This window comes from Colletotrichum tamarilloi, assembly GCF_030869305.1.
Source record: "Colletotrichum tamarilloi strain Tom-12 chromosome Unknown Scaffold_20.1, whole genome shotgun sequence".
Taxonomy (NCBI): Eukaryota; Fungi; Ascomycota; class Sordariomycetes; order Glomerellales; family Glomerellaceae; genus Colletotrichum; species Colletotrichum tamarilloi.
Genome location: NW_026849403.1, coordinates 41,646 through 55,572, shown reverse-complemented (window position 1 = coordinate 55,572; position 13,927 = coordinate 41,646). Strand labels below are relative to the sequence as shown.

The window sequence follows — 13,927 nt, the reverse complement described above, 5'->3', positions numbered from 1 at the left end:
CTCTTCCATTGTGGCTACCCTCTTCACCATCATCTACTGCCTAGGAAACAAGTACTTGTAGCTGATAGGCCTGTCTCTCTTTGACGTATTTGGCCTGTAATATGAGCGAAAGGGTGAGATGCGGCTATCAGAGGTGTCTAACTTTCACTAGGACCTGTAATTACCCTCTACAGCTAGGGTTCAACTATCGACACTCAGCCTTCAAACTGAGATACAAAGCTCTTTGACTCGGGTACTTTACTGAAACGCCCAGTCAGAGAGGTGTAACTTGGCTAGTGTGATACTGCAATAGCTTTTGTAGCCTACGTCTTTCACATACGGATACATGGTGCGCTGTGGAACGTGGTGTCCAGATATAAAACATCCTACCTAGAGCCCGCTGACGAACTCCTTTCTCCAGCTCAATTGAGCGGCGTGAATGGGACTAACAGTAGCTTGTCTCGAGCTATGGTATGTTCTCGTTCGCGTGCTGAATCGCCTTCGTGATCTGAAGGGTAGCAGTCTGGTATACGAAACCACGCAGTGTAGCCAAGTGAGAAAAGCACATCTCACATCGTTCGGTCAACCCTTTTACTCGTAGTAATTGATTATGAATACGTGGGAAGTGAGAACGGAGCAGAACATGTGGTAGTCATCTTTCTATCTGGGTATAGTGACGGGGGAGGGGGGGTAACGGCTGGCTAAATGATCATCTTGACAAGATGAAGAGAAGAAGTAAAAGGAAAGAAGATCATCTGCGTTCGCTATCGTCAGAAATAGGGTCGAACAAAGCATTCCATCGCGAACAGTTGCGGTTGTGGAGGTAGACGTTAGGTTGTTTAGTGGGTGTTAAATACCCCCTTTCGATAATAGTGGCATGTAAACGTCTCGTCGGCTGGAGGTCACGTCTCAAGAGCCCTGTTCATAGATCTTGCCTCCGATATATGAAGATGAAATCAATGTGAACATGCAGGTCACAATTTTAGTACGCATGGGCACGGTCAACGAGTTCGTCTCACTTCTTGAAGTACCTTGCTAATCGTTTAAGATGGCGTGCCGATATTGCTATTGGATAACATGGTCAAGATGGTAACGCTGGGGTAAAATGCAGACATAGGACGAATTCCTTATACTCCCCCGATGACTTGCTTGCAATAGGCAGCTTGAAGTTCTAGAGCCGAGGCAAGCGGCGGCACGGGACGATTAGTGAACCTGGAGAGACACCGGAAGCGCTCCCGCAGATACTCTCCGTTTGGACCGATTAATCAAACTACCGTCCAACTGTCTGGTCTTCAAACCGTGAGGAACGCGTCGCATCAGAATGGTAGACCGTACAATTGCAATGTGTAAAGTAATATGTGAGGGAGTCTATCTACGGCCATCGGGGGAGGACATCGTACGTCGCGGAGCTACCATTTCTGGTATTTATTTGCACATGACCCCTGCGATCTTCTCTACCTCTCCTCAATGGCAGTATCTACTCCGTACAGACTGTAGCCCGGTCCTGAGTTGATTCTTCCCCTTGACGACAGGTGCAGTCGAGCCTTGTTGGGCACCTGCCCCGCCAAGAAGCTTGTGATACCGGTCGGAGCTTGGAGTGGAGGGCGGCGTGTGCACCCGGCGCCCGTGGGAGGTGGGGGACTTTGGGGAGCCACTCACCGAGTCCCGGGAGCACCTCGGTGAGCTCGGGTGGAGAGCGGCACGTTTCCTGCAGCAGGTGCAGGCGCTGGAGACTCACAGCTGCCCACGACTCGCCACGGTCCGTGATCCCCTGAGCGCAGCAGTGACATCCAATCAAAACGCTCCGCTTTTGGACCTCGGCACTTTCCCCCCCTTGCCTTGCCCAGTGGCCACGACCCCAATTGATGTCACATTTAGGGGACCTGGTCGCGCATCTCAATCCGGGCTCCTGGGTTCATTCACAAGCGAATCCTTTTCTCATCCCCATTGTGTCGTTCATCTTCGTCTTTCAGACCTTCCTTTTCTTCATTTAGTTCACAGACACTTCGAGGGATAGATTGAAAGGCGCAGCGCACAGAAGCGGACGTGTTCGACCTTGCGAAACGCCAAGACTTGGTGTTTGGAGGAGAGAGATTTCTTCGGGGCGTAAGGGCGAGCTCACCAACAACATCATCGAAGACTGTAGACGGCAATCGATTTAGAGCCAAATCTTTGCACAGAAGAATACACCGGCACAATGGCATCAGGTAGATCAACAATCATCCGGCCCCCGCCGGATGACCCGAACAAGAGTCCGATGGAGAACGTATTAGAGGTGACGGAGCTCGGCGTGCTTGGTCCGGTGAGTGAATCCCACCCGATGTCGTCGGCGGCTACGTGTCTGCCAATGACACAAGCGTACATGTCAGAGAGTGAACATGAATTGACATCGTAAACAGGACATCTTCACGAACACGCGCACGCCGTGGCACCCGCCCGGCGCCCGCGGCATCTTTGGCGGCGCTGTCATCGCGCAGTGCCTCGCCTCCGCGCAGAAGACGGTGCCCAACGACTTCTTTCTCCATTCGTGCCACTGCTACTTTCTCCTCGCGGGCTCCTCCGAGATCCCCATCCTCTTCCACGTGGAGCGCGTCCGCGACGGCCGCTCCTTCGCCACGCGGACCGTGCAGGCCCGCCAGCGCGGGCGCTGCATCTTCACGACGACAGTCTCGTTCGTCAAGGAGGGCAGCGGCGGCGAGAAGCAGGTCCGTCACGCGGCACCGCTGCCCGACGGTGTGAAGCCGCCCCCGGACAACTGGAAGGGCGAGCCCGAGTGGAGCACGCACTCGCCCTTCCAGACGCACCGCATCTCCATCGTCGGGGCCAGGGACAAGGGCAAGAGGCTCGACGAGCTGAAATCGCGCAACTGGGTCCGCGCGCGGGGACGCATCTCGGTGAGCGGCGGCCACCAGGCGCACCTGAACGCGCTGGCGTACATGTCGGACAGCTACTTCATCGGCACCGTCGGGCGGATCCACAGGCTGTGGCGGTTCCCCTTCAAGCCCGAGGAGTTTGACGACCTGCCGCCCGAGCTGCGGGAGCAGGTCGAGCGGCTCAACGAGTTTGAGGGCAACACCGAGGCCGGCGGGATCGAGTACTGGAAGACGAGGCCGCACCTGGGCATGATGGTCAGCTTGGACCACTCCATCTACTTCCACGAGCCGAGGCGGGTGAGGGCGGACGAGTGGATGTTTACCGAGATGGAGAGCCCCTGGAGCGGCGACGGACGGGGCGTAGTGCTGCAGAAGATTTTCGCGAGTGATGGGACGCTTTTGGCGACTTGTGTTCAGGAGGTGAGTTGCCCCTTCATTGCCGCTGTTTTAGTTCTTTTCTTCTCACCCTTGATGTGTGATGCGTGCTGACTTCTTTTGATATAGGGTGTCGTTCGATTGAAACAACAGGAGGACGATGACGAAAAGGAGCCAAAGTCCAAGTTGTAGAGCGCAATTACGGCGTGTATGAGAATGTAGAGGTAGTGTACCAGCTCTGAGTCTGTTTCAACAATCTGCTTGTTATACAACAAGAGCGTTTGTCATTTCAATGATTTCATCACGAAGTCTTGTCCTGCATATGGAACCGTCGGGATATTGCAGCACCCGTGATGAAATCACTCAAATAATAAAACCCGGTTCTTCGACGTTGAAGGGGATCTCATATGGAAGTTCATTCACGACGCCAGTGACCAAGAAGCCTAAGGAACTACCATGTGTGATGATGGAAATGCCAGGGAGACCTTCACAGTCGGCCGTTCCCCGTCGTGACTAGCAGAGTTCACAGAGTTCTGTCGCAGATCGCGAAACTCGTTGAGGAAACCTGTCACCCGGTCGCCTCTATCGCGAATACGCGTCGGACCGCTGATCAACCGACGTCACGTACAATGCTTCTCTAGCCGTCCGTGAGGGTGATGCGGGAAGTCGATCAAGTGGGTGTCGAGGGGGGGCGTGTGGTGTGGTCGCTAGTCGCCTTGGGGAAGTCCTGAAAACCCAAACCGTACTCTCAAACTTGAAAAGCCTGAATAGCCGTGAAACGTATGGGTGTGTGAGAACAAGCTCAAACTTCAGATCCAGCCTTCATTGCCAAGCTCAAGCTTGAGCTTCAGCTCCCAGGACCACAAGACAAAACGCAAAAAGTTGAAATTGCAAATTGAACAGGCTTCATTGGTAGGAAAGTGCCGACTCTCAAAGCTTCTCTTCGCAACGGACCATCTCGATAGATCACTCATCACACCAACAGAACCTGTAGCACAAAACGTACATACATTAAGCTCAAGCTTACATCCTGGAGCTGTCCGCAGGCTGGGAGGTTTGCTCCAGAAGAGAAGAGAAGAGAAACAGCAAGCTTTCCCCGCGCGTCCGCCCACCCAAGCCGTCCCTTTTGCATATCGCAGCTCGGTTTGTGACGCACGCACATACCCATGCCTGCTTGTCAGATGCCATCCGGGCCACCCGGGCAGAAAACTCGTCTGATCAATATTCGCAGCCGTGGCTCTTGCCACGCCATCTACAGGAGTCCGATGGGGATTGTCTACGCGTGCGCGCGCTGCCTCTTCTTTGATGGAATATTCGCTGTCCGTGAAACTTATTCGTATCACAAAACGTAACTCTGTGTGACAATTCTGAGGAGACCAAGGCATGGAACAATATGCTCTTGCCGTCGACGTCTCACAGGAAGAAAAGGGCATCATTGATCTTTAGTCACTGCGTCATCCATCAGACGGCTCGGATCGGTGATGCTCTTGATGTGTGATATAATAACAATCTCACACCTCCAGGAGCTAGCTGATGACAAGACAAAGGCCACCCAGGCTTTCATGTTGTAGCCTCAAATTTACATAAGCATTCTATACTTCGTTCTCGTCAACTTTCAGCAGAGCAAGCTCTCACATCATGTCCGGCCCTCCTCCTAACCTTGGTCCCACGCGAGTGGTCCTCCACGTGAAGGGAGACGTGCCAGACTGGAAGGAGGAGTTCAAGCAGTTCCTCTTAACTGTCAAGGATTCGGAAGGATACTTCCGCTACCGATGGGGCCCTTGGGAGGAGGACCACAGCAAGCTGGAGATTCTAGCGAGTATGTTTCTAGCCCCTGACTTACAATCGCAACTTCGTCCCACTACCAGACCGAAACTGACGATGACTTCCCCGTTACCACAGCCTGGGCCCCAGTCGAGCACCGCCAAGCCTTCGGCCGCTGCCCCCACCACCAAAAGGCCATCGACGCCCTCATGCCCGTTCTCAAAGCCGTCCCCTCCAAGTGCCCGCGCGTCGACTTCGACGTCAGCACCATTGTTCCGCCGCCGCCGCAGCTCATCAATAGTCCCATTTGCGAAATCATCACCATTACGCACTTCACAGGCGACAAGGACGCCGCGGCGGCCATAATTAAAAAGGTCGAGGCGAATGCCGGGTGCTTGGCGTCCCACTCGGGCATCACGGCGACGGACACGCCTGATAACGGGACTGTGTGGTTGGGGTTTGTGGGGTGGCAGGATTATGCTTCGAGTAAGGCGGCGGATAAGAGTGTGTATATACCGTCTGGGGTGGGCAAGGTTGAGTCGCATCACATCAACTTCAATTTCCCAATCAAGGGGTTCTCTGTTACCAATCCTGGTAGATAAGGTAGACTTCAGTTGAATGAATGGGAACAAAGCGGTTTTGATTCGAAACTTGATTTCTTCGCGCTGTAACCCGTGATGGTAGCCTGCCGTGTCGTACCTCGGACTGAATGCATGAAGGCAATCTTAGTCCTGCGATGAAACATGAATGTCTTTGAGTTTGTACGCCACTGAGCTGGTCGATCTCAATGTTGATGAGACCTTCTCGTGTAAGTTCGGCCACAGAGGCAACCTCCAGACTTACTGAGAAAGTAGATTGTGGAGGTTTACTACGTGCAGAAATCAAGACTTGTCAGCTGACCTCTTCTAACTCCCAAATCGGAAAGTCTGCATAGGATTTTGACTACAAAAGAATATCTGCTCTGAATCTCGGATGCTAGACTCATGGGGGTTGTCCGTTTCGATGCTCACATCAGGCCCCAAAGGCTTCAATACGCCTGATTTGAGAAGTCCAATCTGAAGCCCTGCGATCATCAATTACAAATCTCAACAAGGCTGATGAAATGAAACGATATGCTGCCGTGGCTCCTTCTCTGTTTGTTTCAACGATGGTTCCGACTTTAAAGAACACATTGGTTGCCACGGCATGGACCGACGGGATGTGTCAACCAAAGAAAACTTAGAGTCCGAGTTGCCCACTCAGAGAGTTGGAACCTGATAAGTACAACCAGAGCCGCGGTTAGCCACCTTTATCGCGTGATTGGTGATCTAGTAGATCGGATGACAGCTGAAGAGAGAGTGTGTGCGAACGGCTTTCCAGAAATAGTTAGACGATGAACCTGGCTCATGACTAGTGACAGCAGGGCTGGAGCAGTGAAGGTCCGCAATCTCAAGTCACAACTTACATGATGTATACGAACCGGATGGGAGGCCCGAAATGGTAGCGTAAAGAAGTGGACAATTGGAAGTCCATGTGATGGTCCAGCGAGGGGAGTTCCGTATAGATTGAATAGGGGAAATAGTACCCATATCGAGTAAAGAGCTTATTGTTTCAGCTATCCGTAGCTACGGATGATGGGACTATGCACTTAGGCTTCTAAGTTCTAGCATGAAGCGCAGCGCTGGTAGTTGTCAATTCATCCACGCTCTTCCATTCACAGTAACTATCGTCCCGTTTCACTCCGTCGATCAGGTAAATCTTATGAAAACTCATGCAGACTCGAATTCGTATCTTTGAGTATTTACCAGGCTCATCTCACCCAATGTACTTCTTTCCCATCATCCAAGCATCCTTATCGTAGCACTTTGGCCAGACACCGCCTCTTCCGGGAGCTAGAATGCCATTGGGATCCAGGGTGTCGTGAATCTCCTCATGCATCTTCCACAGGGCACCATTGTTGAAGTCATAAGCATCCGCAACTTGGTCCATGAGACCCACGTGAGTCCTGAAGACGCTCCAGCCGCGAGCCTTCCACTCCTTGACCAGGGTCCGGCCCAACCACTGCGCGCGGCCACGCATGTCCTTGTCTTTTCTGTCATACGGAATGATGCATACATTGTCTGAGAGTGCGATGTCAGTTCATGTGAACTAAGTAGTGACTTCGATGATCCGATCAAGGGAGGACTTACGCATAGTCCGGAAGTCTGCGACGTAGTGGCTGATGTAGTCGATGCCCGCCTTGGCAAACAGCTCCTTTGCCAAGGAATATTGCTCCCAAACAGCCTTGCCTTCAAGTCTGGAAATAGCCGCGACCATGATGACGGAGCAGTTGGGCAGCCACTGCTTCATCCAAGCAAACTCTCCCATGGACGAGATACCTTAAAGGTACGTGGCTCTGACACGAACCAGGTTCTGCTCACCGGGACACTCGTCGAGCGTGGCCCACTTGCTACCGGGGACCTTGGTCAGCTCGTTTTTGATATCCTCGATGAGAGCCGCGCGGACTTTGTCGGAGCCGAATACGGCGCCAATGTAGCGCCACCGGCCCGTGTTGAGCTTTTTGGCCATCTTCTCAAAGTCCTCTTCGGGGATGACTTTCTTGTGAGAGGCATTGGTATAGCTGGACCTCGGGCCATAATGAGCAGCCTCCAATGTGAGGTTGCGCAAACTGACTGAACTCTGAAGCGTGCCGTTCTGTAGAGAGTCAGCTGGACCAGATTTACCTTCCAAACCTGGAAAGAAGTCTTACCAGATCAAGGGGCTGAATGCAGTCGACTAGGGCGGCCAGATCGGCTTCCTTCTCAAAAGTAACAGAAAACGGCGTCATGCCCTGCGGAGCGGGCATCAGCTATGGTCAAAGTTGTTAGTTCTCCCTTTTCGACGTTGTGATCGTACTAGGCCAGATTTCATTGGATGAGGCATCTCACCCAGAATCCCATCTTGGTGACAATGCCAGCATTGCCCTGCGAGAATAGACCGTCGTTCATTGGGCCCCAGCCGTACGGGAACAGAGCGAAACACTCATTGAGCTTCTGATCGGCCGGGTGAACGCCCTGCTCCGCCTGTTTACGGCCCTCCGGGTCCTGGATCGCTCCCATTCCCATCCTGGCGACCTCGCCGTTGGGCAGGACCACCTCCATTCCGCTGTGTTTTCCCCATCTATCACCGTACAAGGAAGCACCACCTCCGCGGTCCAGGGCATTTCCAATCATGGATCCCCAGCCGAGGCCTGACGAGTCTACTCTGATCTTGTCCAAGAGGCCGCGGTCACGCAGATAACTTTTTTTGCGGGAAGCTTGTCAGTCTCTCAGTTTCTGAGATTCTTTGATGGGATGATCGACGACTTACTCGCTCATTTGCATGAAAGTGACACCCGGCTCAACGATGCAGACGCACGCTGTCTCATCTAAGTGCAAGATGCGGTTCATATGCGTGCTGAGAATCATCACCAGCGATCCAGGAACCTTGACACAACCTGTCAGTCTTTCATGGTGGGATATAGGGGTGAGGTGCCGATTGTAGTGCTTACCCTTGGTGCCGAGCCACCGTACGCGAGGTTTCGTCCGGTGCTGATGGGCCATACGGGAACCTTTGACTCGTTGCACGCAGCAAGAACAGCCTGAATATCCTGCACGCTGCGCGGGTGACACAGAGCTGAGCCCACCAGCTCGCACTCATCGTCAAAGGAACGGTAGTAGTCGTGGGTGCGGCAGTTGCGTCCAAAATCATCATCTTCGTAGCCCTCAAAGTCACAGCCAGCCGTGATGACAGTGAAGTTCTCGCCTCCAACCGCGTGGATCACTCGGCGGGCGAATTTGGTGAATCCAGCCTGCGTGACTCCGGGAGGGAGAATCTTGGGGACCTCCACGTCTTGTTGCTGTTGTTGTTGCGTCGGCGCTCCGTTCTTGGCTCCGTTGCCGGCACCGAGCCAGAAGTGGCCACTGCTAAGATTAGGTGGAACAGCGGCAGTGGTCATGTTGGCGATGTGAGTTAAAACGTATGTTGAAAATTCTGAGAAACACAATGGGAGGTTAAAAAATTGAAGGCAGTGGTGGCGGCAATGGTAATAACAATATTCTTGGTGATAGCCAAAGCATATTAGTCGATGAAGGAGCTAACTTAAACATGTTTTGTTTTATATCTTCCCTCTCTCGAGATGCAGATGCGTTCAAAGCCGGTCCCTAACCGTATCACTGTTCACAATCAGTCCACGCCCCCTCTTTGACATCACGAACTTCAGGCAAATGCCTTTATGGGAAATAATTGCTCGTGAGTCTCCCTCGAAGAAGGCCAGGGACGGGAACCTAAATTCCGTCCCCCCCCGTTAAGTATCCTTTCCATGGGTGAAGGAGACTCTGATGGGGGCAAAGATACAAGGTGTCAACTTTTCAATGCGTAGGAAGATACTGCCGTCTTTGCCCAGCACGGAGCTCGATTCCGCCTACAGTCTAAGCGCTTGAGTGACATCTGCGCGCATGTCAATCTCGGACGTGCTCGTGGGCCGAAGTGTAGTCACTTTCGTCTGTAATTATTGGCCACTATCTTTTGGATTAGTTTTGGTCCAATGTTTCCGCACCTTACACGCGCTCCGCCATGCCGCTTGCGACCTCCTCGTACTGTGTAGGTATTGTGAGTAGCAATGCCCCTACGTTGCTTTTTCTACTGAAACGACGTTGAAAATACAAACACTACTACAACTGGAGTAAACCTTGTGAGTTCTGGTGTGCACGGCCTTTGTGGTTAAGCTCCCGGAAATCAAGACGGCCAACCTACATCGTCCCGGTCCCGGCCCCGAGAAGGTTGCAAGTGGAGTACTCCAGGTCGGCGTAGCCTGCAATGGAAGATGATCAGCAGGCATGGTGGACATACCCGCGGACAACGTAAATCCTCAGTTCTGTGACTTTAAACTACCTTACTATTCCCAGGTCCGGAAGCTGCGAAGAAGTTACTTAGTCTATACAGAGACCCACCACATGGTTTTACTTCAAAACCTTGGCAGCAGTCAGCCAGTCTCACGGTCGACGATATGCTCGCCAGATTGGACCATCAGCACAAGTGTTTTGAGCTTTCAAACATGTATCTTGCCTGTAACAACACGTACAGCGCCCAACGTTCTTTCGAATTCAACGCGGAAACGGAAAATAAGCAAGGCGAAAACTCCAGTCTACGCCACGGACTCGCAGTGTTAGCCTAATGCATCCTAATAGCAGCATGTACTTCAAGCGCTCCAGGGCGGTTTGAGAGTGCGATTTGATGTCGTACCGGGCTCGGCCCGGTGCCCCCGTAATAGGGATCCTATCAATAGCCCTCGCAGTGGAGAAACAAAAGTTCCTTGCAGGCTGTTGGCTGGTGTGTTCGTATTTATACTATCCAACTTGTGGGAGACATAAGTAAGCAACTGGACCTGTCCCCTTTTCACGGCATCATAGATATGCTACATGCGCCGACCTTTCCTATATTTCTTTTCTCACGAACCATCACTTAAAGCTTACGTCTAAGATGTCTCATTCTTCAGTTGCCGCAGCGCCCTTCTCACTTCACCCTGCTCTTTCATCTACTCCAAGAGGACATCAAACTCGTGACAATGATTCGCTGCCGCAAAGGACCCATGGAGTTCGCGAGAAAATGCTTTTGCAGCTCCATGGCCAGAAGATTCGCATTCCCGACCTGGGACGGCTGATGGAAGATTGGCCGAGAGACCAGAACCCACACCTCGATGCTGTAGACAGCAAAATTCTCCAGATCATCGAGAGGTAAGAGGACTTTATAGCGATGATCGGGATGTCACTGACCAAGCAATAGTCACGCAGTCAATGATGCCGTATGTGGTCGTCTAACTAAGGCCATGCTATCGAAGCAACTGACGGGCTGGTACCCATATGCTTCGTGCGATAGAATCGAAGCTCTCACTTCCTTCCAGGCCTGGATGTTCATCGTCGATGACATGCTCGACCAGTACTCGCTCATACATAAGTTCGACTTCGCCTCGCTGCATGTTCTTCTGGCCGATTGCCGGGACTTCATTAACCGTAGCCTCGGACTCCTCACTATATGTACCTCTGAAACCGGTCAACCACAGTATCGGGATTATGACGCCGTTGTATCATTTGCTGAGTATGCTGAAGCTGTCATGAAGGCCAACGGGGACAATTACAGCTATCGACAACGCATCGCCAAAGAAGCTACTGCCACCCTTGACGGCTATCGACAAGAAGCCGTGAACCGGTATGCTGGTCGAGCCACATCGCTCCAAGAATACCTCGGATACCGCGAGGCATCATCATGCATCATGCAGGTGGCCGTTAACCTCGAGTTCGCCAACGGCATCAGCCTCCCCGAGGAGGTCATGGCATCCCCAGAAATGCGCGAGCTGTACCGAGCTGCTGTTGCCATCGTCTGGATCGTCAACGACATTGTGAGTCTGCGCAAGGAACTCAAGGAAGGTTTCGTCGAGAACCTTGTTGTCTTGCTAGCCAATGGCGATGCGCAAAAGGGGCTAGATGGTGCTGTGACTCGATTGGAGCACGAAGTCTTTGCGCTCAACGACGCCGTCAAGGCTTCTGCTCGCTGCTTCGATGATACGCCATATAAGAATCACGTCACTCTGCTGGCGAAAAATTGCAAAAATATGTGTATGGCGAATTGGTTATGGAGGTAAGCAAAACTCAAGTCATCAATCCATGTGCTCGAATTTGACCGCGACGCGAAACAGTATGAAGACCCCCCGGTACTGTCTTTCGGACATCAAGCCCGATGCTGAAGGCGGGTACACGTTCACGGTTGATTCCACGTCGGAGGAGAGCTGATCTCTGTATTTAGTCGCGATGATGAACATGAGCAAGCATATCATGCATGGGTGTTGAGGTTCTGCAATTTGAGTAGAATTCTGGGCTGGTTGACGATTCTTGACTGAGAGCCCGGTCACTCTGTATGATAGAATTTCATCTTCGCCAAACCCCCTCAAATCAAATCCAAACACGCACTATCAGTATGAGTAATCATTGAAGCTGCACGCCAATCCTCGCACATTCATCCACGCATGGCGTGATTCATGGCCATCCAATTACCAACCTTTGCAGAATCGTGGGGCTCTCCTGTGATACTTCTGACTGTCGTCGATCAAGGTTTGAACGTCGGTATCGGTAAGTTATCTCAGCATAAGCTTTAATATCTCCAACGTGACGTACAATGGTTCGGTATTTCTTGCATATTTCACACTTTGTCTTTCATCGGTCGATCGATGGTTCGCTTTCGCTTAGGACACGCCTTAGAGCGTTCACCATCCACTAGAGAAGCGGCTTCACATGCTGTATCATTGTAAGTTCTACCTCACCGGAGCTGACTTGTCCGCGGACCTCCTTTCAAAAATTCCGACGGCCCGCCCGGAGCGTCCGGTGGTCCCGGTGTTCCACTCACGGCCTGCCAGCTTGACCAGCTGGCTTAATACGGAGTAGAGACGTGTGGGTAGCTCTCACACAATTAGGTTAGCCTTTGGCTGATTTCTTCAATTGTAACTATAGTCGGTCTTCATAGGGCGAGTGTGCTCAGCGACAGGGATTCGGGATCGTACCTCCTGCCCAGTGGGGTGTTGCCTGTCGGGACAGGTTCGAAGTGTAATGAATTAACCTTCATACCAGAAAACTCGCTGTTAATCTCAGTTCTCAAGTAGTCATTTCGATGTCAGAATGCCTACTCAATTACTCGAAAAAGCGGGTTGATGCCGCTCTTCGTCAGGGAAAGCTTCCCCTTTTACCTTACCTTGGGTATAGAAGCCAACACTAAGGCAGCACTTTTAGCAACTAGCTCGAGATGCTTCACTAGGGTTGCTCTTGGATGCCAAGAAAAAGGCACTTCCACCCACCCTGAAAATTACACATGCTCTCAGAACCGGATGGTGCGGCAAGCATCACTTCTCATTTCACGAGGAGTTCCGTATCGATTTCATACAGTTTCCACAGTTCGCTGCTTCACATCTGCTTCCGCTTATAGGTAGCGCCGATGCGTAAGTTCTTGTAGATAGGCAAAGTAATCTGTCACAATTCCATGCCCAGAGAGTAACAAAAGCTCTAAGGCAGGACACAAAAGCTATGCACAAGAATGGCTGCAAAGCAGCACCACGAACAGCGCTGACTATGAAAGTGACTCACGGCGACGCCTATGGCCCAATTGCTCAATAGAACTGCAGTCACCTAAGCACCTTATTATGATGGAATGTTGAGCAATGGGAAAACAAACTCTATCTAGGTCAAACAATTACCGACACAGAATAGACCCATCAGGATACCCGAACTTGGTTTCACAATTAAAGCAAGTCGCATCATTCGCAGTTGTTGTAGAACTGCTTTCCATCAATTTGGCCACCAATCGCTTTGAGCTGTTTTCATAAGTCAGTCGTACCGTTTCCCTGGGTACTGATCTAGCTGGACGTGAACTCACGAATCGTCTTTGGAACCTTGGTCCCGAACCAGATGATCGACCAATCCAGAATTGCCCCGAGTTTTGGCCTATAAAGCTTTTAGCTGCGCGACTCTGGTTGGCAAGAAACGCAAGACCTACCATAGGTGTAACCGAACCTGCAGTCACCGGCTAGCAGATCAGTGGCAGCATAGTCAACTGCTGAGTCGGTTTTGTATTGGCATGCGCAGTAGTCGTGCATGTCAGCCATGGGAAAAACCCCTCGCGAGCGTTAGCGACCTTAAGTTACGAGTTTTCAAAGGTGAATCTTAAGAACATACAGGAAAAGGGCCACGGCAGGAAGAACGGAGAAACGCATGTTGAAAATTGACTGTGATCGATAAAATGCGATAGACTGAACCAAGGCAGGTAGTGAAAATGCTTGATCGTCATGAAACGTACTTGATAGTTGCATTGGAATGACTGAAGAGATGCATCAAATGCTGCAGTGCATCAAATGTTGCAGGTTAGAATTCCGGCAAAAAGCGGCTGGGGACTTATAT

General features: G+C 51.7%; 5 protein-coding genes across 5 annotated transcripts; 3 read left to right on the top strand and 2 right to left on the bottom strand.

Annotated features, from left to right (window-relative positions):
- Positions 1-2,176: 2,176 nt before the first annotated feature.
- On the top strand, positions 2,177-3,419 carry CTAM01_06835 (acyl-CoA thioesterase II; the record flags this gene model as incomplete). The annotated part of the gene is made up of 3 exons (XM_060522861.1): positions 2,177-2,281; positions 2,379-3,272; positions 3,357-3,419. 3 exons carry the CDS (start codon positions 2,177-2,179, stop codon positions 3,417-3,419), a joined length of 1,062 nt encoding a protein of 353 aa, XP_060382363.1.
- Positions 3,420-4,865: 1,446 nt separating this feature from the next.
- Positions 4,866-5,593, top strand: CTAM01_06834 (uncharacterized protein; the record flags this gene model as incomplete). The annotated part of the gene is made up of 2 exons (XM_060522860.1): positions 4,866-5,046; positions 5,130-5,593. The coding sequence occupies 2 exons, from the start codon at positions 4,866-4,868 to the stop codon at positions 5,591-5,593; spliced, it is 645 nt and encodes a 214-aa protein (XP_060382362.1).
- A 1,192-nt stretch (positions 5,594-6,785) lies between these two features.
- On the bottom strand, positions 6,786-8,946 carry CTAM01_06833 (FAD binding domain-containing protein; the record flags this gene model as incomplete). Its single annotated transcript, XM_060522859.1, has 7 exons — positions 6,786-7,090; positions 7,160-7,310; positions 7,377-7,664; positions 7,720-7,818; positions 7,898-8,249; positions 8,319-8,434; positions 8,500-8,946. 7 exons carry the CDS (start codon positions 8,944-8,946, stop codon positions 6,786-6,788), a joined length of 1,758 nt encoding a protein of 585 aa, XP_060382361.1.
- Positions 8,947-10,469: 1,523 nt separating this feature from the next.
- On the top strand, positions 10,470-11,776 carry CTAM01_06832 (terpene synthase family protein; the record flags this gene model as incomplete). The annotated part of the gene is made up of 3 exons (XM_060522858.1): positions 10,470-10,723; positions 10,773-11,624; positions 11,683-11,776. 3 exons carry the CDS (start codon positions 10,470-10,472, stop codon positions 11,774-11,776), a joined length of 1,200 nt encoding a protein of 399 aa, XP_060382360.1.
- A 1,511-nt stretch (positions 11,777-13,287) lies between these two features.
- CTAM01_06831 (uncharacterized protein) lies at positions 13,288-13,635 on the bottom strand (the record flags this gene model as incomplete). The annotated part of the gene is made up of 3 exons (XM_060522857.1): positions 13,288-13,344; positions 13,407-13,474; positions 13,527-13,635. 3 exons carry the CDS (start codon positions 13,633-13,635, stop codon positions 13,288-13,290), a joined length of 234 nt encoding a protein of 77 aa, XP_060382359.1.
- Between the last annotated feature and the right edge of the window lie 292 nt (positions 13,636-13,927).